The 26,639-nt window shown below is 34.8% G+C and overlaps 1 protein-coding gene across 1 annotated transcript in view; it reads right to left on the bottom strand.

Annotated features, from left to right (window-relative positions):
• LOC107450699 (clotting factor C) overlaps positions 1–25,750 on the bottom strand; it is a 35,197-nt gene extending 9,447 nt beyond the window's left edge. Inside the window, exons 1-9 of the mRNA XM_016066551.4 lie at positions 25,586–25,750; positions 21,757–21,813; positions 20,079–20,148; positions 18,024–18,148; positions 13,421–13,579; positions 10,542–10,712; positions 6,984–7,175; positions 4,496–4,687; positions 1,519–1,737 (exon numbers count right to left, since the gene is read on the bottom strand). Of these exons, the coding sequence (XP_015922037.1) occupies positions 1,519–1,737; positions 4,496–4,687; positions 6,984–7,175; positions 10,542–10,712; positions 13,421–13,579; positions 18,024–18,148; positions 20,079–20,148; positions 21,757–21,813; positions 25,586–25,682 (1,282 nt within the window). The 5' untranslated portion in view covers positions 25,683–25,750. The remainder of the gene's footprint in view (positions 1–1,518; positions 1,738–4,495; positions 4,688–6,983; positions 7,176–10,541; positions 10,713–13,420; positions 13,580–18,023; positions 18,149–20,078; positions 20,149–21,756; positions 21,814–25,585) is intronic.
• Between the last annotated feature and the right edge of the window lie 889 nt (positions 25,751–26,639).

The following is a 26,639-nucleotide window of genomic DNA, read 5'->3' as shown; positions in this document are numbered from 1 at the left end:
AGCTCAAAAAGAGTCTCATCTCTAGATTGTGCTATTTCAGAACAAGTTTTATAGTATTCTTTAGGCTGATTTTTCTCAGATGCTATTTTTTGACTTTTGTTGCCGGGGTGCGATATATATTTCAAAAACAGGTAGCACTCATTAAAACAACGCCAGTGCAACCCTGTAACATTTCAAATTTTTTTACTTCAGGGTTGTCATAATTTTGTACTCATGACAACCATGAGAGTATACAAATTGAAATTTTTATATCCATTTTTCACAAATAATACAGTTTCTTCATTTTGCATTATGTTGTAGAAATGCCATAAAATTTTTTTTTTACCGTGTACATTATTATTATGTATTTAAAATGATGTATTGTATATGTTTTTCAAATCGAAAATGTTGAAATATAAATGGTAAAAATAGAATACTTCAAAAAAAAATGTAAATCTTAAGGGTTACGCATCTATCTCTTCCCTCTAGCACATTACGACTTGCATTCAGACCATGGATTCTATGCTGACATTTGCGCTTGTTTTCTATTACCCCCTAACGCATGTACTATGAGTTTCGGAACACACACATACAGGGCTGGTATTGTTTCCTATGTATTTTTTCCTGTTGAATCGAATGAAAACAAATCGAAAGGACTAGTATTTTAAAAACTGCAATGATTATTGTTTAATAATATGTACTTTTTTTCAATTGTATTTACTATGAAGAAATCCTTTATTATTCCAAAGCTCAAAGTTGCTCTGCCTGGAGGCAGCTAATTGAGAAAGCCTTGGCCTGCACTAGGCTGTAATGCTGACGAAGAAGAAAAAGATTCCAGAGCTATTTATCCTATTCACTTAAATTTATCCCATTCAGCACTTGAAATTACATCGGAAAATATACGTTACAATTTCAGATATCCTCTAGATAGCAATGCACACGCCTGTAGAAGTATTTTTTTTTATACATAAAGCACATTTAACTTTTAAACTATTGATTCTTGTATTGTCCCATTCGATTCAACGTTAAAATTAAAAAAAAATACATAGTAAACAATGCATCATTTGACTAGATAGCAATGCCAGATGCGTAAGGCGCTACAAATACAAGTTTGTTGTATATAAAACCCACATAACGTCTAAACTATTAGTTCGATCATCTAGAAGCAATGCAGAAATTTAATTCTTCCCCCAAAATCAACCCCCTTCTTTTCCTCAAAAAAGAATGGACTTAACATATAGACTATAGAATGGACTTAACATGTCTTATATACTAGAGAATTGGAATTGTATTTTAGTAGTGGTAGATACACTACAGTACACCCCCACCAAAATTATAGCTGTGATAGTATTCGATAAATGGATATCACTAGTTGATTCGTTGCTGTTTTGTGAGAAGTCAGTGGACGTTACTGCCAAGATAGGCTTATATATATATATATATATATATATATATATATATATATATATATATATATATATATATATATATATATATATATATACACTAGTGAATTGGAATTGTGATAGATACACCTACCTTCTACACATGTGGGAGGATCTGAAGACCAGAGTTCTGTTGACTCGCAGGTAATTGTTTCATTCCCTCGAAGAATGTAAGGAGCTTCACATGAGTATTTCAGTCGCGTTCCTTCACGGTAGGAGGAGGAGTCTTCTCTGCGGCCATTGACAGGCACGAAGCCGCCATTCGATACGGGGCCAGGATCCTCGCATACTTTTTCCTCCATGTCAGCACCTGCTGTAATGAAACCTGTTACATTTTCACTTGATTGGCTACTCACCAATCAGTTTCTTCTTCGCACTTCCGATCGCTGTCGATGGATGGTGTTTTCTGCACTAGGGAGCGCTGCAAGCTCTTGAATACCTATATTTCCGGGACAATAGTGTGTTTTGAAGCCATTGGGCTCACAATGTGATCATTGGTTTCTGATACTTTCTTGAGTACTATTTCTTGTACTCGTGTATTTGCTACCTGATTTATTTTTTGTGTTTAAAAGAAGAATCGTCATTTAAAGAAGTTAGAATTGTTATTTGAAAGAATAAAATCGTTATAGAACACTTTTTACCTTGACAACAACATACCAACTTCGAAATTCAAACCTAAATGATAATTTGTAAAATGAACTTAATATCGCTGCTCGAACAATGTGCTAACACTAATTTGCGATTGCTTACACTAAAAACAAACAGTAAGAAACAAGTAAAAAATAGGCCAAATGAGAGCTGCCAAAAAAGCGAGTTTTTTCTAAATCTAGCAAAGACAACAAAATTTTACATCAAACTCTCCACAATTACTTAGTATCATTAATATTTTATGAAACACAGCAGATTTGAGCTCAGAAATTATATACTTTATTCCTTTCATTGAAAACAAAATTATTTGTTTGAAGACATCGCCTCGCAGAATAAGCTGTACTAAGCAGCTGTATGCTTTCCAACCGGAAGTATAGCAGGTCAAGAGCTGAATATTATTTACATTTATATTGAAAACATCATCCATAGGGTGCCTGATTGATCAGTTCTCTCTCGACAGGGATGGGAGGAGCGTGAATTGCACGCAGTGAGAATGGTTCCTTAAATAATTGCATGTATAGCTAAGATGACTCGACATCTTGTGGACAGTCCTCGAATTTCAATAGTTAGATCTTAACATATGATCTGATCAGGAATTTAATCGAAAAATTCTCATCCGTTTTTTAAATATGCAGTAAAATATCAAAAAATTTAATATGATCTTGCTTTTTTAAGCTTTTGATGATTTTATCTTAGAGAGAATATATGAGGAAAACAAAAAGGCACCATGCTAAAATTATGTGCCAGTCAGAAAATAATTTCAGAAAAAAAAAATCCTACACTCAAGTTGTAATAATCGTGATTTTACATGTGTTAAACAACTGTAGAATATCATATGAAAGGACAAAACTGCTTGAATCAAGTTGGATGAAAATGATTCTGATATCAGTTTCCGATTTTAAAAAAAAAATCCTTGCTTCACATATTATTTTCCATAAATATGTGGGTGAAATTTCTGAGGATGCTCCGCTGAATTGTTCTCAAATCATGGTTTAGAAATCACTTTGTGTAAAGGTTAATTGTATAATCCGGCTAACATTTTAAGAGCTAGGATAATTGACCTCACACTTTTTAGGTTTATTTCATTGAGTTCACATTTCTTTAAGGTTTAGTTAGAAAATATTTCCTACAGTTTAAAGTAAGCAGAGAGTAATGCTTTATACTTATTAAAAGTTTATTACGGCCGGAATAGCCTGCTTGGAAGGGCGTTGATCCCATGTCCAAGAGGTCGTGAGTTCGATTCCGGCTGGTCGAAAACTCCCTCTGTAGTAAATGGTGACTGGTGCACATTAAATATGTCGAGTTACAAAGCTTTCCAAGTTCCCATGACAAATCAATTCCTCTGGGGGTGTCGAAATGGATCATTCTCTTGTTCAGGTCAAAATTACGATCTGTGGATGAATGTATCAATGGGTTCGCCCTCTAAATCGGGTTATGACGTGTGTGTGACTGAAGTCATATTTTTGGCCGTAGATGGCGCCACTGTAAAACAAGCAACGCACCCACTGCCTCAAATTTGCTTGGTTTCATCAAGCAGGCTTGCTAGTTTTGGCAAAAAGTTTTAGGAACAACAACAAAAGTTTATTGTAATGAGCCTCAGCAAATTTTGTTTCATTGTAGAATTTATCGTGTTAATTAGGCTAATTTAAGATTGTAAAATACTGAAGACTTTTGAAATTAATTTTGCGCATTGCAAAATACTGCCGACATTATTAAATAGTCGAATATTTTAATTCGCGGGATTTAAAGGATGCAGCAACTTCCTGTGAAAATCGTGTACCTCTACATATTTGGACAGGAGATTTTTCGGAAAACTTTCCACGAAAACCTCCCAAAGTTATTCCGACGACAAAGGGATTCTAACCCATGATTGATCTACCATTGATGATATTTTACGTCAGCACTGTAGACGGCGCGAACCGGAAGCAGTACTCATATCAACCAATCATGACTGTGAATCGAACTTGAGGGGTGAGATCTCTATCTCCTAAGCCACCACGACTCTGGGGAGTTATTTAAAAATTGATGTATATATTTTATAGCGCCTGAGCCATCACGGCTCAATAAATTGCATTTTATTTTATAACCGTCGTTGAACAGCCGATTCAATTTTGTGTTTATGACCCCCTAATGTTCAACTCCGTAGCCTTGTCATTTTGAACCCACTCTAGATGATAAGGGAACTCCTGAATAATGTATTGGGAGAAATTTGCCTTCACATAAGCCGCATTTGCGTAACATGGAGAGGAAAACATCACACGGTTAGCCTGACTAGTAAGGGGACTTTAACCCAAGATCTGTCAACCACTGAGGTCGGTGCGAGCCGGATACGGAATTCGTATCGACTAGCCAACTCTGGGATTCGAACCCAGTTCACCTCATTGGAAGACTCTACCCCCTGAGCCACCATAAAAAAGCCTTACTTTCTTGAAGATTGCACTGTGGTGGTGGTGATGACCATTGTCCGTTTTGTAGACAGGAGATACGGTCTGCGCCTACCATCTCATATCCTTCAACACATACGTATCTTAATTCACTTCCAAGAAGAGTCCTATTTCGGAAAAGAACTCTTCCATTCTCGGGAACTTCAGGTTCTTCACAGTAATCGGCATTCGCTGCAAAAGAAATGAATGTTAGTCTTCAGTTCTAAGAAAGGCTTAACTATATCCTTTTACTACTATCATTCAATCAATTGTAGAAAGCTAGAGGTTGAACTGCATTGCTCGACACTGGACATAATTCTTATTTAATTAGTTTCTTATTTCCATTCGAATAGAAACGTATTGGTTGAAGGGGCCGATAGATTTTCAGTAGGGAATTAAGTGAAATGATTCACTCAAATCTTCATTTTTTGCAAATTGAAGTAATTATGCTTCCCTACAAACTTTAAGTGGATTAATTTATTATGGACGTACAGAATAACTTTTGATCTAAGGATTGGATCTTCACGATCTAGGACTTAATGGGGATGTTCCTACACTAATGTGCTTTCAAAAGAAATGTTTTGACACTTTACCAAAGTGTTCTGAAGTTAGTATATATTTCATTAATATTGTTTTAGAAATAAAAATTGACCTTAAATAAATGTATTTTAATTATATTTAAAAAAAACACTCTAATTTTTTTCCCTTCATATTAATAAAATTAGAGAGTTATTCATGACTGTGAGGATGCAGTACATTTTGCCCGAACTCTACAAAATGTAATCAAAAAGCGAGAAAAGTGACATTTGAAATATAAACGAGAGTGTAAAAATTAATATCCATAGTTTGTTTAGTATACTTAGAACTATCTTTGGTGCCATACCAGAGGGGGGATGTTGGCGAACACGGTACAACTTTGAACTTTATGGGCTCTATAAACATCCTCAAATTATGCAGATAATCCGAAGCAACCGACTAAGATGGCTCGGACATATATGGAGAGGCCCTGAAGATAGCCCTGTAAAAATTGCCACCTTCAAGAACCCTCAGGGGTCCCGCTCTAGAGGTAGACCACCTACTCGATGGCTCAACGACACCGAAAGCGACCTCAAAGTCCGAAAACTGGAGGGGAGTTGCCATGGACAGAGGGAGCTGGAGAAGGCGTGCTGTTGAGGCAGCCAGGACCTGCAAAGGGTTGTTGCGCTCCTGAAGAAGAAGTTTGTTTAATGTACATATTCTTATTTTCCATGAAAAAAAAACTGCTGTATGAGAAGAATCATCTTTAATTATGCTCTCTCAGTCGTACAATTATGCTATTTTGGCGATTTTTTTTTCATGGCATAATATGTCTGTTTTTCCTCTCTTTAAAAAATAAAACTTAGAAGAAATATAGAATGTTTATATATACACTTTAAGCCACCTTACAAGTTTTAATGGATACATTTAGGATGAATATCCATAGTTGAACTTCTAGAACAGTGGTTACCAGTCCGCGGTCCACATCTCACCGCCAAGCTTTTTTTTTTTGTGGCCCCCGCGAACTAAAATATATTAGTTGTAATTTTTTGCGGACAATTTTAGTAAAAAATCTATATGGGTTTAAAGTACTTTTCTTCGTTTAAAAAAAAAAAAAAAAAACCTAATTTCTTCGTTTCTGTGAAATTTAACATACCAACGGTGCAAAAAAAATTTTTTTTTCTCAGGTAAAAATCTACTTCTTATTTTAACTTTAAATTCTATACTTTTGTTTTGTACAACTTGATAAAAGTCTGACAGTAATGTTCCTTCAAACATAAAAGAGACCTATATAAAATTTTGATAAAGTTACGGCCTGCCATTTGACTGGTGTTTTTAATTGCGGTCCCCGGCCTCATGTAAGTTGGAAACCCCTATTCTAGAGAGTATATAAACTGTTTTAAAATATCGGTATTTTAGATTTATTGCGAGCATCTTTCAACAGGATCGTATATCGAACGACACATTTCTTGTGTTTTTTTTCTTCTTTCTTTACTGAAGCGTGAAAATCACACCTTTTATATGTGTGCCATTTTTAAACGTTAATTAAAAAAAATAACTAGCGATTATGTGACGCTATTTTATAAGAATATTCTTTTTTAGAATACTAATTACTTTACTAATGATTTGAGATCATACATTTCAAAGTAAATTAAAAACAAAGGTGGAATGATTCTTCCTGTAGATAAAAATCTGTGGGGCTAGTAGTTATCGACAATGTCAACCTTCATCTCTGAAAGGGTCGTCCCCAGATATAGAATCGAGTTTACGTGTCTTTTATACTAGTGAATTGGAATTAAAGTTTTTGTAGTGGTAGATACACTGCAAATCTGATGATGGTGTTGCATCTTTCCATTGTTGTCAGTACATTTTTATTGCTTGACTGGCTGTTTGTTAGGGGGGGGGGGAAGGTGGTTCTTTTTTTAAGCCTAGGGATAGAACTTTTGTGATTTTCATTTAAATAAAACCTTACTTTCTCGAAGATTGCACTGTGGTGGTGGTGATGACCATTGTCCGTTTTGTAGACAGGAGATACGGTCTGCGCCCATCATCTCATATCCTTCTACGCATGCGTATCTCAATTCACTTCCAAGAAGAGTCCCATTTCGGAAAAGAACTCTTCCATTCTCGGGAACTTCAGGTTCTTCACAGTAATCGGCATTCGCTGCAGGTTAAAAATATTTCAACTTAATACTTATTTTTATGTAGTTAATCTATAAAAAATATTTTCCCGTCTTCAGTATTCTAATTTATATTGAAATCGCCACTCAAGACAATCAATGTGAATAACTTAATCATATGTTAAACATATTTTAAATTAATATTATGTAAAACGTTAACCGTGCAAGCTTTTGAAAATAATAATTAAAAAAAAATGCGATGCAACGGAACTGATAAGTTATACACGCATAAGCTGATATATTCATATGTTAACAAGATGAACTTATTCATGTATAACGGAAAGTATATGTTCTTTCTTCGTACTTTCGAACGATTAGGTAATTGTAATATTCAGTAGCTCAATGTGCAAACATATCATAATACATTAGCCGCTGTGGCCTCCCCATGAGGTGACCCGTGTTCGATTCACAGCGATAGCCGATCGTTAAGGCTCGCACTGAACACCGTAATATATCCTCAGTGGCATACGGCTCATGGCTAAGAATCTCTTTGCCGTCGGGGCGAACCGTAAGAGAGTTTCATGGTTTTTATCTCTTATGTAAAGCAAATGCGTTCCATCAAAAAGTCCTCTACGAAGGCTAGTTCGTTTTAATACTTGATGAGGGCTACGGAGTTGGCCTTGACCCAAAAAGTAAGCCGATGGTTCAACGCTGATTATAAAATATCATAAAACATGACATCTATATTGATTCTAGAATGTGAAATCTGTGACAGAAATTACTATTTTCAGGATGCGTAGCCAAATCTTTCAACAAAAAATAAGTACTTTTTAAGCACTTAAAAAATATATTTAAGCACTATATAACGTTAACAAAATGCAAAATAATTTTCAAACATTACATGATTATAACAAAGTAACTAGTTTCTGACAAAAAACTCTTTTTTTTATTATTATCATATATTAGTTATTATAAAATGATCAAGAGATTTTTCGTTTCGATATCAGAGGAGGGGAAATGAAGTCTGAAATGGAGAATATCTTGCAAAATGCAGCAGAGTTGCACATGAGAGTGCAAGAATCTCACCGAACCCAGATCAGTATATGCACATGCGAACTTGCAAGTATTTCATCAAACATGTAAAACGATTAATGCTTTCATACGCAACCGATCGACGGTACGCCGAAATGGATTGTGGTTGAATGAATTGTGAAAACGTTGAATAGAACAATGTGGTCCCGCATTGGACTGATCGTTAAGACACGGTTCTCAGCAGATCACCGAAGTCAAGCATCACTGGCTGTGGTCAGTGCGCGGGTGGGTGACCACTTGGATCAGTCTGCGTAGGGACCGAGGGTGTGCGGTATGGGTCCTCGCTAAACTGTGCTACCGTAAAGTGCTCGACTTCGCGCGCAGGTCGTCGGGCTACCGAAGCAGGGGTGCCATCCCCTCCGCAGAGGATCAAAATTGTGATGGCATGTCTTCGGATCATCCTCCGGGATGTTTCCCAGACCGTCGCCAATAGCCCATTGTGCAGCTCTAGTGCGACGTAAATGAACTAGAACTAGAACTAGAGAGAACAATGTGAAAAGTACGCTTTTGCATAATACATGGCGAAAATGGACATGGTATAGAAAATAAAAATCTCCTTTTCGAAAATGGAAAATGAAGCTATTTTGAAAATATCCAAGGAAAAAAAGGACCTTTAAATGCTATTAAAAAACGAAAATCGAAATTGAGCACATTTTAAAAAATCTACGCACCATGTTTTTTGTTAACATACAATAGATAATTATAATTGAAATAAAAGAGTAACTTGTTTCTGACTGGTTTTTCAAAAAGTATGAAAATGCTTAAAAATTTCGCATCGAATTGAATATCTAAAAAATACAAAAGTATACGAAAGATTTGTAAAATATGCATTCAATTATATCCTCCAACCTTTCCCATTGGGGTAACTTCATGTAAGAATTATCCCTATTTTATTTTTCCTTCATATTTGGAGTTTCAAGGGAGAAAAAAATACCCAATTTTGATTTGCAGGTTGTTGCATTGTATGTCGATTGTTGCGCTCTTTGGAATTATTTTACCTGATTATTCTAAAGCCGTCATGATTCAGATGATTGAGCGCTTAACCATAGAAGTAATGACCAAGGTTCAAATTCTAGCGACGGTTTTTTATTTAAATATTATACTCTCGCATCGACTATAGTGTCGTAGGGGGATATATATATATATATATATATATATATATATATATATATATATATATATATATATATATATATATATATATATATATATATATATATATATATATATATATATATATATATATATATATATATATATATATATATATATATATATATATATATATAACCTTCGATGAGCAGCCCACCCAATTTTTTAGGCTTACGACTACAAATGTTCAACTCCGTAGCCTTGTAATTTTAAACTCAATCCAGAAGACAAGGGATCAAGTATTGGGAGAAATTCGCCTTCGGAGTACTTTTTGATGAAACTAATACGGATTTGCTTTACACGGAGAGGAAAACCACTAAAACTTCCTACGGTTAGTTGGACGACAAAGGGACTCTAACCCATGATCCAGCGGAACACTGAGGATATGTTACGTCGGTGCAAGCCGGGTGCGGAATCCGTTTCCACCAACCATTGCTGAGATTCGAATTTACCTCATTGGAAAGCGAACGCTCTATCCCCTAGGCCAGGGGTGGCGAACCTTTATACACCAACGTGCCATTTTTTTCTAAAAAGTTGTTTAATGAGGTCATAGACGTGCCGTCAAATAATTTTGACTTCTTGATTATTGGGAAATAATAATACTAAATACTATCAACTCAAAACTCGTTATTTACATTGAAAAAAATTTTTCTTGCAATGTCTCAGTTATACGCGTTATTCAACTTAAAGTAACATCAGTGAGACTTCTGTTGTTGCAGATTAGATGACAAGTAACTTAGATTAGGTTACAAGTTGTTAGTTTAAGCAGGACTGTTAATTTTTCTGCTAGTTATTTATTGTTAGCTTGTTTTTTATGGTTATTAGTTGTTTTTTTTAGCATTTATTGTTAATTTTTTTATTAATAATTGTTTATTATTTTGTGTGTTTTTGTGAATTTTAATTTAATTGTTACATAATTTTCATAATGCAATAACATTTGCGTAATAACAATTCATAGTGTAATAACCAATGTGATCGGTGGCGTGCCCAAAATATTGTGTCGGGTGCTATAAATGGCACGCGTGCCACTGGTTCGCCATCCCTGCCCTAGGCCCTTCTGCGCTAGGCTCAAATTAACAAGGACGCGAAGCTTAAGCATATGGCCGGTTATAAATTAAATAAAGACAACTCCACAGTAGATTCCTGAATCAGAAGAGTCTTCCTACCTGTGACGCAGGAAGGAAGTGTTGGCCTCCATTCCTGTCCAGGAAAGCAGTGGTATCGACCTTCGTACAAACCATCACATATGACGTCGCACTGTGTTCCTTCCATCCCCACACTGCAATTAAAGAAACTTCCACCCAGTATCTCCGGTTCACCACACCACACACTATTTGCTGAAAGAGAGAAATCACGAAAGGTTGAAAAACCTTTTATTCCAATGAAGCAAACCTTTCATCCTAAAAGGATTAAAAATTATTGCCACTTAGGTCCATCATGACGTTTTGGATGACGTCACACTAGGATCAAATTGCATCGTCCATTGAAATTTCATGACAATGTGGCTACAGCATACAATACGTTGCGAAAACAAACCTTTTAATGACCTAGATTTAAGATTATTTTCACCTTGAGAATAGCTTCATGAAAGGATTTTATCACGCTTGAAAACCCTGACTCAATCTCGATTTAAGAGTTTTATAGAGAAACTTGTTTTCCAAGGTTTTGAATTAGGGTCATGTGCGTAGAATAGAGCAGATCGTCACAGATCTTGTTTTAAGGTTAGAAGATTTACACGCGAACCGCATAAAAACCTTTTCAGGTTTACATCAAAAAGTTTTTGCTTTCACTCAGCAAAATATGGGTCGTGACTTTATTGGAGTTTGGGTGAGGCTGAAAAATTCTTTTAACGTAAAATAAAGATTGCTGAATGGGTATAATTTTGTCAGGCAATTTATATCACGTATTGTACAGGGTGTTCCAAAATTATCTTTACAACTTCAAAAATTCATAACTTCGAACATAAACAAGATATTTTTATTCTGTCTTTTGCATGTATTACTGCAACTAATAAAGTTTTTTTTTCAATAGGCTGAAAAGTTATAAGTGAGGATGTGGACACCACAACAGAAAGCTCAATGCGTCTCATGGTTCATAGAGACGAAATCAGATACACAGGTTCAACGGAACTTCAGGACAAATTTCGAAAGAGACCCTCCATCCGTGCATGGCACACAAGCTTCATGAGCACCGGATCAGTACTGCATAAAAGTGGAGCCGGACGACACAGCACAAGTCCAGAAAATGTGGAGCGAATACGGCCATGAGACGCATTGAGCTTTCTGTTGTGGTGTCCACATCCTCACTTATAACTTTTCAGCCTATTGAAAGAAAAAACTTTATTAGTTGTAGTAATACATGCAAAAGACTGAATAAAAATATCTTGTTTATGTTCGAAGTTATGATTTTTTGAAGTTGTAAAGATAATTTTGGAACACCCTGTATTTTACTCACATCAAAAGATAATGTCGAATATCCATCATCAGTTTAGTAAGAGGATCAAACGAATATTTTTATATTTCCTTCCAGTTGGAGGCCTGTTTAAGGCTGTTCTCATTGTAGTCGGGGGGAGACCTGATGGATGAAATATCAAGTTTTCTCAACGGTAATCAGAGTTGCGTGAATCGCAAGAAGTGTGAATGGCCCTTTAGTTTGCATAGCCGATGTTTAAATCCTCAGACTGCGTTTTCAATTCCAAGATCCCAGCCGAAGTCAAACATCACCGCTTGAATGAGTCTGCGTAGGGACCGAGGGTGTGTGGTCCTCGTTAAACTGTTCTACCGTAAAGTTCTCGACTTCGCGTGCAGGTCGTCGGGTTACCGAAGCAGGGGTGCCCTCTGCAGAGGATCAAAATTGCGATGACATGTCTTCGGATCCTCGATTGGGATGTTTCCCAGACCGTCGCCAATAGCCCATTGTGCAGCTCTAGTGCGACGTAAATGAACTACAACAACAACAATGTAAAAACTAAAAAAAAATTTGTAAAAAGATTAAAGTGAAAAATTGTTTAATACACATTTTCCTCCGTGTCAAATTAAGTTTAACATCTCTTGTTATATTCCTTGTTATATTTACCTAAATTAAAAGGAATATAACAAGCGATCTTCCAACCTTGTATGAAAATGAGTCAAATTGAACTTTTATAATAGATCTCTTGAGTTAACCTGAGAAAAAGATGTCGCTGGTACCTGAGTCACGGAGGCGATTACCCACGCCACATTCACACAAAAACAGAGAGAAACATCCTTGCCCTAAACGGGATTCAAACCCCCAGTCAATCAGACGCAATCATCATTTATTACTTTTCTGCCACTTCTATGGTAACTCATACTATTAAATGTTTTTTTTTTTTTATCGATATTGAGTGTACACAGTAAAACAAGAAAGCTCATAAATTGACAAAAAAAATTATAAAATACGCTTTGAAGTTTATGATATTTGGCAGTCACAATTTAAATTATAATTATTCTGTAAAAAGGTCTAGTTTTGTGTTGCAGCGGTTACAAACTTTAACAAGAACGTAGGAATGCCCATTTATAGAACTCACATTTAGACTGCTCATTTTAAGCAACTATTGTAGCAAATTACTTTACGCAAAATACTTTAGTTCTTTTATCGTGACTTGGGATTAACTTGACAAACTCGGTACGATAACTTAGATAATCCGGTTCGATAACTACCGGTACGATAACTACCGTGCCGTTTTTAAATCCTAGTGTGAGCTACCAATAAAAAAAGAACTACCAAAACGTTGTTTGCAGCCTATAAAATAACATTTCTAGTAAACATAAACTGAATTTGAACTGAACCATAAGAGACAAAAATAAAATTCCGCAGAATGCAAAAAGAAGGAAACACCAACACTCTGAATAACTTTTGATCTAATATGGGCTTGAGCCAATCTTAATAGTTTGGTGGTCTCATCTTCAGGCTATATTTCAAACACTATAAACTTAAACCCTTTTTCAGCATGTTAAACTGAGGTCCTCGAACCATTCAGGCTGGTGTAGAATAAAGAAAATTTTATTTCAAGGATGACACATACCTGTGACGCATCGTGGCAGAGGTGGACGCCACTCCCTGATGCACTCATAGCGTCCTTCGTAGAATCCATTACAAGTGATGTCACACCGAGTTCCTCTCGATCCAAGTGTACAGTTGAAACTACTTCTTCCCGTGTGCTCTAATTCACAGTGCGACATCGCTTAAACATAAATACATATTTTAACTGTGGAAAAGGTCTGGTTTAACTGAATGCTTCCTTAAAACCGATTTAGAAAACTTCCGGTGTGTCCGCTTATGAAGCGATGTTTATTTTGTGACTTTACCCTTCATAAGAGTTTCTTAAGTAATTTCTAAAACAAATTTAAGAAAATTCATATAATATTAAAGTGTTGTCATGTTTTGACAGTTTGATTGGCTAAATTTTTGTTTTATTTTGGGTAGACTGCTTACTGAGTCTCATTTGTTGTTTTGTTAAAAGTTAGATTGAACGAACGCGCGCTTTATTGAAAGTATAATAATACTAGGAGGCTCCGCCCCCTGCTCGCTAACGCTCTCCAACCCCCGAGAATTGCTATGTAATCCTATGTGATTCACACCGTGAACCATGGCTCGCTGCGCTCGCTCGCCAATGAACACAATGTTCTAGCACAAAGACATAGTATATTATCATCAAAGTCATAGTATTTTATCATCAAAGACATAGTATTGTACTTATGTAGAAGAATTCTATCAATGTTCTTATTGGCTTTTAAAAAAGTATATTAGCTATTTAGATTGTACATGGTGAAAAAATCAAAACATTAGCTAAATGAGAAACATATTAGCAAAATAAATTATCAAATATTGCAGTTACACACCTAAATTCAACTAAATGTGTATAATAAATTAGTTAATGCTAGAAACTCTGAAAGTTTTAGAAAAAAATTTTATTATTTAAAAATATAAACTTTAAACCCTAACTTTTCCTTGTGAGATAATAACCCTCAAAAAGTCTTTCATTTTCAAGAACACAAAAATTTGTTTTATTGCCAAATGAAATATTTTTTGGTGATCAGCATTATTGAAATCAATTTCTATATTAATTAACATTTGTGATAAAGTACATAACATTTTAGAACAAAATAAGGATGTTTTACATACGATAAATTAAAATGCATGGCTGTTAGCATTACCCGAGAAATACCACGTGGAGGTCGCCATGCTACATTTCTAATCGGGGACTTTTGATTTTGGCAGTTCCCCTTACCTACTGCCAATAGAAGTTTCAATTAAATTTTTTCCAAAAAACATTTTTTTCTGCAAAGCTGTAAGAAATTAACACTAAGCATTTAGAATTTCTTTGAAAACACAATTAGAGATTTGGCATCTTGGAGCAATTACTGAAAGGCTGTCAAATGACTTAACTCTTGACAGGCCAACATAAAGTTGTCCATGTCTAAAAATTTGTTTAGTCAATACTAAACTGATTTTCTCAAACATCTGACTTATTTATAGTCATGGAGTAGGCCAGCCTAATTAATTCCTAATTGAGTTTAAATTAAATATTATCATGTTTTTAGGGCATGAATCTGAATTGAACAACCTGATAATGCTCACTCTGGTTATTGTTTCCGTTTTTAAAAGCGCTATATGTTGAGCCACCTCAAGTTACATTTGCCATGTGACATTTTTAGCAGCAATCATTGGTCGATTTTCTAACGTTGCCATTCGGGGAGTTGTAATGAGGCTTTTTTTTGGTGCCGTGTAAGAGAAATATATATATAGATTGAGTGGCCCGTTTTTCCAAGCTTATAGGCGTCAAAATCAGTGAAAAGTAGTAACACGAAAGACGAATTTTAACCTCCTGCGCTTAGTTTTCCACGATAAACCAACCCTAAAACTGAATACAAATGTGCGTGTCTTTCATTTAATGCAAGAAACAAACGATGAGTGTCTTCTGAGTCATTTATCTTAAAGAAATTTAGTGTATATGCATCATAAATTATTGATTCTGACCGTAAAATGAAATCTTATTTTACTGAATAATCTTGTTTCTTGCTGTAGTGTTGCCAACCTTTTTCGATGCAGTGTAGGTGAAATATATTCTTCCACTGTTTCCCAAACGGGAACCAGTGGTCCCAGATTTAAAAATAAAATATTAATTGTAAGGGGATTTCGCGAAACTAAACATACTGAATGCAAGACACCCACAGTAGTCAACAATGGAGGTTTCACAAAACAGTCAAGTATCGATGTGCCAAATTAAATTGCAATCTTCCTCTTAAGCAATGTCATTTTTAAATATAAGACATCCAAAATACGATCAAAATGGGGTGGACTAAGCCTGCAGATTCTCATAATCCCCTCTGCCCATTAAGGGAAACACATGCCCCTGATTGAAAACTTCAAAAATAGACAAATATTAAATAACACTAAACATGTTTCAAGTAATTCAAAAATAGGCGTTCATTTTCAAGAAGGGGTGAAGAAACAAAAAAAAAATGTACAGTTGATGAAAAAAAAGAGAAACAAAACTAGAAAAGCACAGAAGCCAAAAGAAAAAAATATAAGATGAAAAACAGAATGAGAATAATCATGGTAGCAGAAAGAGGCAAAACAGAGTAAAATGCATTTCAAGGCGTTATCGAAGGAACTAATGTCGTTCACATGGATATTCTTCTAGATCATCCTGATGTCATTGGGGTTGAAATACAGTGCTGGAAAAAAGTATTGAGCCACAGAAAAAAAAAGCGTAGGTAGAAAGGACTTGTATGGTTTTATTTAATAATATAGCCATAGATTATGACATAATAAAATAAATAAACATAACGAAATCGATAGCAAAATACATTGACTATCACTTTATGTGTCGATCATTTCAACGCAAAGTAAGTTGGAAAAAAAAGTATAGAATGGGTAATCAATATGAGATGTTTTCGATCTCGCAATAGATAAGAGTCACCCGGACAGAGCTCGTAAAATGCTGCTCCAAGACATCTTGATTGCACCCATCTTGAAACGTCGGTTTAAATAATATGCCCCTCCAAAGGTCACTCGAGGGGTCAATAAATTATCTCTCCTGATGCATAATTGAATTCATTTGAGTTTGTATAAATATAACTGTGATGCGGCTTAAACTATGAATGTTACCCAAGTTTGGAAAATAAGTGTGGTTCAGTCTGTCCTTCATATCGACAGTCATCCATCCAAATTAAACTTCTTAAGTTGTTTCTTTGCAATGGCTGAACGAGCATCTTTGTGCCATTTAGTAAGTGGCTCTTTTAATTGAATGTTCGGATTATTACTTAACGCTTCCCTCATTATTCCCAGTTAACTCGGGCGTAGAAGAATTTGTCCGTATGTTTTGTTTTATGACGTTTTTAATCAGCCGGAACCAAAAAAAAATTGTAATCTGCTATGATTTGAAGTTGTGTTTTGCTGTTGAATTGTGGGACAGCCCGGACAGCATACGTGATTGTATATACAATGGTTGCTGAATTTACATAGAAAGAAAGAGTGAAAAAGAAAAATGGCGTTAGGAAAGTATCACTTTGTGTTCTTCCTTGTCTTACAAAGACGAATATTTATCATTTTGTCCGAGATAACTCGAGAAAGTAAACCTGGTGGTAAATTAAAGGTTTTTTACACATAAAAAAATTAAAATTTCCAGTTAAAACTTGTGCATTATGTTTCGTTTTAGTTCCTTGTATTTATTAATGAAATAAAAAAAAATATTGATTTTTTGCATTTTTTCCCCCTTCAAAACAATTATTGAGGGTGCGGCTGCTACGTGTCATTTTTAATTTGTGAATCTTACGGTGACAAGCAAGCTTCAAGCCTCGTCTTTATTGCCTTAGTAAAAAAATTGTTTTTTTTTTATAATACTCTGTTTACTACCAGAGCTTTCAGGATTCCTGAAGTAACTATTTATTACAGCTTTCTATTTTTCTTGCAATTTGAGAACCACTTAAAGCAATTTCCTCAAAATACCTCTTTTTTAAAATTTATGAAATATTTAATGTTAAAAAAATGCCCATTAAGATTGTACAATAAATATTTTTGACATGCGATCGCCGTCCCGCAGTGGACTGATCGTTAAGACACGGTTCCCAACAGATCACCGAAGTAAAGCCTCACTGGCTGCGGTCAGTGTGCGGGTGTGTGTGACCACTTGGATCTGTCTGCGTAGGGACCGAGGGTGTGCGGTATGGGTCCTCGTTAAATTTTTCTACCGTAAAGTGCTCGACTTCGCGTGCAGGTCGTCGGGCTACCGAAGCGGGGGTGCCATCCCCTCTGTTGTGATGGCATGTCTTCGGATCACCTTCTGGGATGTTTCCCAGACCGTAACCAATAGCACATTGTGCAGCTTTAGTGCGACGTAAATGAACTACAACAATGACATACGATCGCCAAATAGCAACCTTGTTCATGATTGTTCACATCCTTCTACCAAAAATGGCGAAATAGTATCGTCGTATACCACGTGATGAAGGCGGAGCCTGGTGAACGAATTATTTATACCATGTCTCTATGGTATGTACCCTATAACATGGCTTTTACCATGCTTATGGATTTCTTATCGTCGTTGGCGAGTAATGATTTTCAGAAGATGATCTGTTTGGCGAAAGCATTGCTTACATATTTAATACAGAAGGGCCACTTACATTGGCAGGGTGGAAAAAAGGATTGCGGCCACCAAATTCCATCTTGACATCTCAGAGTCATCCTATCATCACCTCCACCAAGAAATGCATAACCGGGAAGACATCCTCCGATGCACCGCACCCTCCTTTGAGGAAGAAAAAAAATTCATTACATACGTTCTATTTTTATTGGAATGAAACAAGAAAAATAATCACACTCAGACAAGTCTTCCATTTCATCCTGCTATCAATATAATCCTCGTTCGTGGTATAATCGTACTCAAAACAAATTTATAAGTGACACTAAAATTCAATTGGGTATAATATGAAAAAAGCACAACTACTTCCACTTACTAGGAATAACATTTACCTTTTAGTTTAATTAATAAATTGAGTTTTAAATATGCTTACTAAATTCATAAACTTCGGTAAAACAACAATATAAATTATTTCCAAAGGAACTAGACTAATACAATTCCAACCTGGTGAGTAGCGACTTATAACAAGACACTTCGTTCGATGCTTTTACTTGTTGCTAGAAATCAGGTTCGCAGAAAATGCTGTTTACTAGTTAAATTTAGTAGGAATAACACGATCTGTGACGTAGGCTATAGTATACCCAATTACAGAGTATCAACTATTCAAATCTTGCTAGAGGACGCAATGACCAGTAAGACTTGGAAAAAATTTTTACAATAATATATAGTATCCAGATATAGCCGTATGATGTCACAGTGGATTGTCCTTAAGAAGATTTGTCCTTTCTTTTACCATATTATTTTTATTTATTACCCATTGGCAAAATGGGTCTTGGTTTTGATTGGATGGCGTCCACACACTTGTGTTCGAGAGTAACAGTAAGCAGTGCGCATGCGTTGCTATGGCCACCGCTGCTGATTTTCCTTTTATTTTCGCTAGCAGGCATTTTTAATGTACTTACATGATAATAATTTAAAGTATTTTTATATTCTCATAACTATTAACGTATAATTATTGCCTTGACGGTGATTTCAATATAAATATGAATTTAACGGAGACGTTCCAGAAAAGAAAAAGCATTTGGCCAATGATCGTCATAGGGCGATCCCAATTTTTTTTCACCTACCGCAGCGTTTAATTACTTCAAAAAAGGAATCAGTTGTAGATTTCTCTGTTACATGTTTGGTGGATCAACATATCCGTGAGAGGTTTTCCTTCTCCATGCCGAGTTAGTTACATCAAAAAATCCTGCGCTAGTTTGTCTCAATGCTTAGTCCAGTAGAATGGGCACAAAATAACCATGATTTGAACACTGTTAATCGAAAACTCAGATTTGGGTCCGCTCTACAACTCCACTGATAAAATAAAATTAAACAAGCACGATGGGTTAAGTGGTTGAGCTTCCCAATGAGGCGACCCTAGTTCGAATTTCAGTCGTGACTGGTTTGCACCTATCACAGTGCTGTCGCTAAAAATATCCTCCGTGGTAGACGGATCATTGGATAAAAGTCCCTTACAGGTGGGGAGGTTTTCGTGGTTTTCCTTTCTATGTAACTCAAATGCGGATAATTTCTATTAAAACGTCTTCCACGAAGGCTAGTTTGTTTCAATGTTTGACCCAGGAGTTCCTTTGTTTTCTGAGTTGAGCTGAAAATGACACTGCTAGGGGGTTGTGATAGCTAACCCTAAAAAAGGTCGGCTGCTCAACTCTGGTTATAAAATAAAATTCCTTAAAAACATTTTCTGGTTTTCCTTTCCATGTAACGCAAATGCGGGTTAATTCAATACCTCCTGGAATCACTTTAGTGCACAGTTGGAGAGATTTTGAAAGATGTCTTCTGACTGGATCGGATTTTTTTGTTGAAGGTAAACCGTGCGAAAGTCTTTTCTAGGATGTTTGGTTAATTTTATCAAATAGTTCTTCTGAGTTGGGTTTAAAATTACAAGTCTGTGGAGTTGAACATCGATAGTCAATTATCCAAATAATAGATAGGTTGTCCTACGATGGTTATAAGATCAAACATCGTCATAATTGTATACTAATTTTTAAGCCATTTTAGAGAATTTTTGCAAAAACTGAAGAAAAGAATCTCATACCTAAAACTGCTGCTTTGTGTGCAATTCATCCAGCCTAGTGCGGGACTTTCCAAACGTGGGCAAACCATACCTGCAAGAGAGAACAACATTTTATTTACTGCGCCATTACACGAACTTCCATTCAATGCCTCTGACTGCAAAGTTATATAATTTATACACACACCAGTAATTGCTACTCATTCATTGCTGTTATTTTTTATCCATTTACAAAAGAATATTTTTTTAAGCGAAATAGACATTATTGGTAGCTTTAGAACATTATGACCATTCTGTTAGCATTTTAATCGTTCCAAAATAAACTATTGCTTAGACAGGAAAAATAAACCTCTGCACTTGAACCTAACACCCCATTTGCACGATGTGTCACAAGACAACCTGTTTTTCACTTCTGATTTTCCTAGCCAGCTTTCAACCAAGCATTGCCACAAGAGATTAAACTTCAAAGTGTCATCATGTCCAGCAATGGACTGATCGTTAAGACACGGTTCACAGTAGAATACCGAAGTCAAGCCTCACTGTCAGTGTGCGGGTGGGTGTGACCACTTGGATCAGTCTGAGTAGGCGTGCGGTATGGGTCCTCGTTAAATTGTTCAACCTTAAAGTGCTGGACTTCGAATTCAGGCTTTATTTTTTAACCATCGTTGAACAGCCGACCCAATTTTATTGGTTTACGACTACTAATATTCAACTCCGTAGCCTTGTAATTTCGAACCCAATCCAGAAAACAAGGGAACTCTTGGATCGAGTATTGAGAGAAATTTGCCTCCGGGGAGGACTTTTTGATTAAGCTAACCCGCATTTCGTTACATGGAGAGGAATACCACGAGAACCTCTCACGGTTAGCCTGACGGCAAGGGGACTCTAACACATGATCCGCCTACCACTGAGGATATTTCACGTCAGCACTGTGGTCGGTGCAAGCCGGATGCGGAATTTGTATCGACTGGGATTCGAATCCGGTTCGCCTCATTGGAAGGCGAACGCTCTATTCCCTGAGCCATCGCGACTCTTCGAGTGAAGGTTGTCGGGCTTGCCATCCCCTCCGGAGAGGATCAAAATTGTGATGGCATGTCTTCGGATCAGAGATGTTTCCCAGACCGTCGCCAATAGCCCATTGTGCAGCTCTACTGCGACGTAAATAAAACTACAATAACTAAGTGCGAACCATCAAAATGCGCCTTTTCAACCCAAAATCAATAACTGAACACGTGACAACTTGGAAAAAAGAACTGTTATTTTTTAATATCTTTTCGAAATAAAAAAAGACTAGTTCAAACAATATTCTAAATAATTTAGGTAAATGGACGTAACGATTTTACCTAAATTTAATCTTTAAAAACGCAAAAAAGGTCGTAAAAGAAGTCAGTCGTGTCCATTGGATATCGAGTGCCTAAAATAAAGCTTTTCAGTCATTCCCCGAAGCAACGCTTTTTAGTTTATAATTTTGTAACCTTATTCGCTAATTAGGAACAGAATATCAATGTGAACCAATAAATGCATTAACAAACGTACTCCTTATTTGCCTTAAATTTATTTCAATATAGAATAAAAAAAGGTCATGCACTCTGATATATCTGGTCATGCTCTCTGGTCACGCAATATAGATCTCTATTAATAGTAAAATTTATTACATCACAGAATGAAATAAACAAAAAAAAAGTATGACAGAAATACTCACTGCTCACTTCATTGCCATAAGGTAACAACTGCCTCTTTCTTCTCGACCATTTCTCACCTGCAAAACAATGACGACACAATTAATTTTCACTCAATCGATTCTCCCATATAAGAACTTTTATGCATGCAGTGAGAACGGCACCACGATCAAGGCAAACGAGAGGAGTGTAGAAGTAACACTACAAATGGGATTCCACTAAGACCCCACTGAGTACGTACGATATACACGCTCATAAAATCTGTGGAAGAGAAAGTTCTGTGGTTGGTTTCTGAGCATTACAAAGATGTGGAGAAAATTTCCTTCCCCTTTAAATCTACGTCTTGACCGAGGAAGTAGGCTCACTATTGAGATGCCCTTTGCAGAAGATCTTTCCTCGTCTTTAGCCCATTGGGCAGCTCAAATGCTACGTACCAACCAATACAAATTTTAATAATAATAAGTAACAGGGGGACGAAACGTGGCTTCTGTTGTGTTACATAGTTAGTATAAAGTGTTTTTAATATTTACGTATTTATACTTTTATTTTATCGTCGACTTTTTTGAGACTGTCAATGTTCGTGACCATTTTGAATTCCATATACAAGAGAACTGCCAAGAGTTAGCTCATTGAATGTAAGAAGCGATGCTTTACATTTTTCAGAATGCAAGTTTAGCCGAAATGGAATTTAACTCGTTTTTTTTTTTTTTTTTTTTAGATAAATGCATCTCAAAAGTAGTTATTCGATATGAATTGTTTCGCAAAAACAAGGATGATGAAAATCCTAATCTTAAACCACAGTCTTCAAAACCACACATTTATTTTAATATTGTCATTTTTTTTTGTATCAGTAAAGTAACTATGTAGAGGAAATTATTGTAATGCAGCATAAAAAAAAAGCTGTTTAAAAGATAAATTAAGATGATCTTTTTTTAATGGATGGGTTAGCTATTCTAAGCGGAAAGAATTATCAACCTGCAGTTAAGGTAAATCAACACTCTCTATTTTGTCACTTAGAAAATTGAAAAAAAAAAAGTGAAATTACTTTTGTGATCGGTTTACTGTAGCATATTTTTTAGTAGTCACTGTAACATTTTGGATAAATTTGAATCATGCAATTGCGTGCACTACACATAGTGATGAAATTTTAAGGCAAAAATATAATTTTAAAGCATTCCAAAAATAATTAAATTCATGACATTTAATAAATTGTAAGCTCTATTAAAAAAAAAATATCAAGAAGATTTTGTGACGAAACACTACACAGACTTCATAGGAAAATTCACTACTAATCTGCGACAATCTCAATCCTTATTTATCAAAAGATTGAGTCGAATTAGCATGTCTTATATGCAACTCAATTGATGTTTAATAATCGTAGTTGTAGTTACGCCACGATACTCCCCCACCAGAATTTTATCAGGGATAGAATTCGACGAGCGATTACCACTAGTTGCTGTATTTGTGAAAGACCGGGAGACCTGTGTTAAGTTCATCAGATGTTGAGCGTTTGTCGTGAGAACTGTATTAAGTTTACGGTTGCGTGGTCTTTCCCGTGTTGCTATTAGCAGTCGGCCGAATCCCGTTGTGTGTAAATGAGACTGAGAAGCAACAGCGCGAGGAGGACGATGATGCAGTCACAAAAAGCGAGTCAACTGTTCAATATGGTCCATCCATCGAAGTTCAAGTGTGCAAATCGATATGGGTGTTACTTTCGAGATATGCGAGTTCATATCCCGTCCGGGTCACCAATATTGGGAAAGTGCAATGCGACTATGTCAACCTTCATATCAAAAGGTAACAAAAGATTTAACGGAGTTATCATGTCTGATATACTACTGAACTGATGTTCAATAATCGTAATGGTAGTTACGCGACAATTTAAACAAAAATATTTGATTAGATTCAAAAGAGTCGGATACTTTTTTAATTTTTTTAAATCCAAAAGGAACATGAATCCTGGACGAAGATAATTAGAGCGGATATTCTCTCTCCCTCTCTCTCTCTCTCTCTCTCTCTCTATATATATATATATATATATATATATATATATATATATATATATATATATATATATATATATATATATATATATATATATATATATATATATATATATATATATATATATATATATATGTAGAAAACATGAAAAAAACTACAGAACAATGAAAAAAGTGGAAAAAGAAAAATAATAATAAAAATTCGGGAAGAAAAATCCATAAAAAAGGGAAAAAATTAATAAAATCCGGAAAATAAAAGATATAATCTTTCCATCAGCTCACACGATTATATCCGCAAAAAAGGGTGCTTTCTAATATTGTATCATTATAGCCAAAGCAAAACAATAATGTGAGGTTCATTACAAAAAATAGAATAGAATAAAATAGAACACATTAAATAAAAACTTCACGTAAAAACAGAAAATAAAATATGAAGAATAAAGCCTAAAACAAAATGTATAAAGCGAATTCAAATGAACGGGGAAAGAATGATTTAAAATATTTTCGTAACAAGATTGCCAGATTACGAAATATGAAAACAAAAGTGCAAATTATAAAATAGACAATTAATATTTTAAGAAAATTAGCATTTATTTAAGGGAAGAAAAAAAATAGAAAAGAGAAACAAACATGAATTGCCCGTTATGCGCATAATTTTAGCCACGGATTTGTCCGAAATGGATTTGCACATGGTAAAAATTATAAAAATTAACAAAGTAGTTTTTTAGAAAATTTATTTATAATAATATACTATTAACTCAATGGTTTTATATAGAATTTAATTACTTGTAATATATACATACTTTAATTAATATAATCGTGTGAGCTGATGAAAAGATTATATCTTTTATTTTCCGGATTTTTATTAATTTTTTTCCTTTTTTTCGGATTTTTATTATTATTTTTCCTTTTCTCCTTTTTTCATTGTTCTGCAATTTTTTCTCTACATTTTGAACTTATTTTATGAGTTCTATTTATTTGCAACTTATGCGCAGTAAATGAAATTTGTTCTTTTTCTTAATTTTCTTCGTTTTTTTTTTATTTTTCCTTCTGTCCCTTTTGTGTATATATATATATATATATATATATATATATATATATATATATATATATATATATATATATATATATATATATATATATATATATATATATATATATATATATATATATATATATATATATATATAAACAATCGAAATTCTATTTAACGAAGTCCCGATAATAAGTTCGTTATATGTAAAATTCGTTAAATAGAAAGTCACCTTTTGACCTTCACCACTTAAACAACACAAAACTGGTTTCAAATTCATAAACACTAGGCATAATTAAAATAGCATTGGATGCACCTTTATTCTGTAAACTGGTATCTACTATTTATTTTATAAATCTTAATCATAAAAGAATTCTGCATGAAAAGCAAAAATTGAGCAAAGCATTATCCAGTGTTACACTATCATGCTACATATATTTTCAACTAAAAAAAGCTAAATTTATGCATAAAATTATAGCTGCATTTATTATAAAAGTAATTTTAAACATACACATGCGTTCTTAAGTTTAATTCCTACGAATAAAATCCGTTCATTTTGTCTGGATTTTTTGTTGGCTTCGACAATCAATTGAAGATCATTTACCCCATAAAATGCAAGTTTAAAATGTTCTGAAATATTTTTGGGAAAGTGGATCTCAAAGAAAAGTTAGAAAATTTACTTTGCTATTAGGAAGTTATTTTACGGAGAATGCTCTTTGTTCCTCGAAATATATATTGTGTAAAGAACACATAAAAGATGTGAAGGATGAATTTTCAGCCGACACCGAAAGAGAGAATAAAAAAAAAAAGAATTACCTGGTAACATTGCTTGAAACCTAACATTAAAAACACTTGAAACTTCAAACTTGAAAATTATTAAAGCAATAAATAGTTTTCGGTTTTTAACAATCATAACTTTTATCTATTCTTATAAAAATGTTATTAAATGTGGAGATGAAAAACAATCAGATTAGAAGAAAAACATCCCGGAAATGCAATATCCGCCACCTTTTAATTCACTCTATACTACAATTATTTTGAAATTCGACCGACTACTTTAAATATTGATTTTGGTGAATAAATGAGACGCATTAAACATATTGGTGACAGTGAACTCTCGCTACAACAATAATTCCCTCTATTACGAAAATGTTTCGTGCCCCCCCCCCCCCGATGTTATCCTTCTCTCAATATTCTCTGCAACCCCAGTAAAACGATTTTTTTCCCCAAATTTCAAATTTATTTTCTCCGTTTATGATTGGTTTTCAAAAAATAATGTTAAAAATCTTATTTTATCATCTTTTTTTTTTTTGACAAGAGAAGACTCACTGCTGACCACCCCAAGTGATTCCATTCTTAGAATGGCCTTCCTTACCTCTAAAGAAATCATAGATGTAACATTCCTATCCATCGTGTTAAAAGCTGATCATGAGTCACAGGCATCACACCTGAAAGAGAATTTTTTTTTCTGGGCACCATTCATAAATGAAAATCATTTTTATGCTTTGGACTCCATGCATACTTTGTGGATTGACTTGACAGTAATGAATAAACTAACAATTTCAATAAAAACAGTTTTCAGGTATAATTACGATCTTATTCTTTGAATTTACTTCAATTGTTTTTAATATTTAACCATCATTAACACTGTCCATGTTGTGATGGCGCTGTCATCAAGGTAGATGTTGCAAAAAGACAGAGGAGGGAACGCTCTGATGGAGAGCGGAAGCAAATTGTTTAGGTGGATTGGTTATATTAATTTTCTTCAAACTTCATTTTTTTTCTTTGTTAATAAATATTTGTGTTGTTAACTGGTTACCATTTATTTGGCCAATTGTGATTTTGGGAAGTATCTGAGTGAAGAAGGGAA

This window comes from Parasteatoda tepidariorum, chromosome 7 (assembly GCF_982258835.1).
Source record: "Parasteatoda tepidariorum strain Cologne lab strain chromosome 7, Ptep-v5.0, whole genome shotgun sequence".
NCBI classification, from domain to species: domain Eukaryota; kingdom Metazoa; phylum Arthropoda; class Arachnida; order Araneae; family Theridiidae; genus Parasteatoda; species Parasteatoda tepidariorum.
The sequence above is the reverse complement of the archived record's forward strand: the minus strand, read 5'-3'. Positions and strand labels throughout refer to the sequence as shown.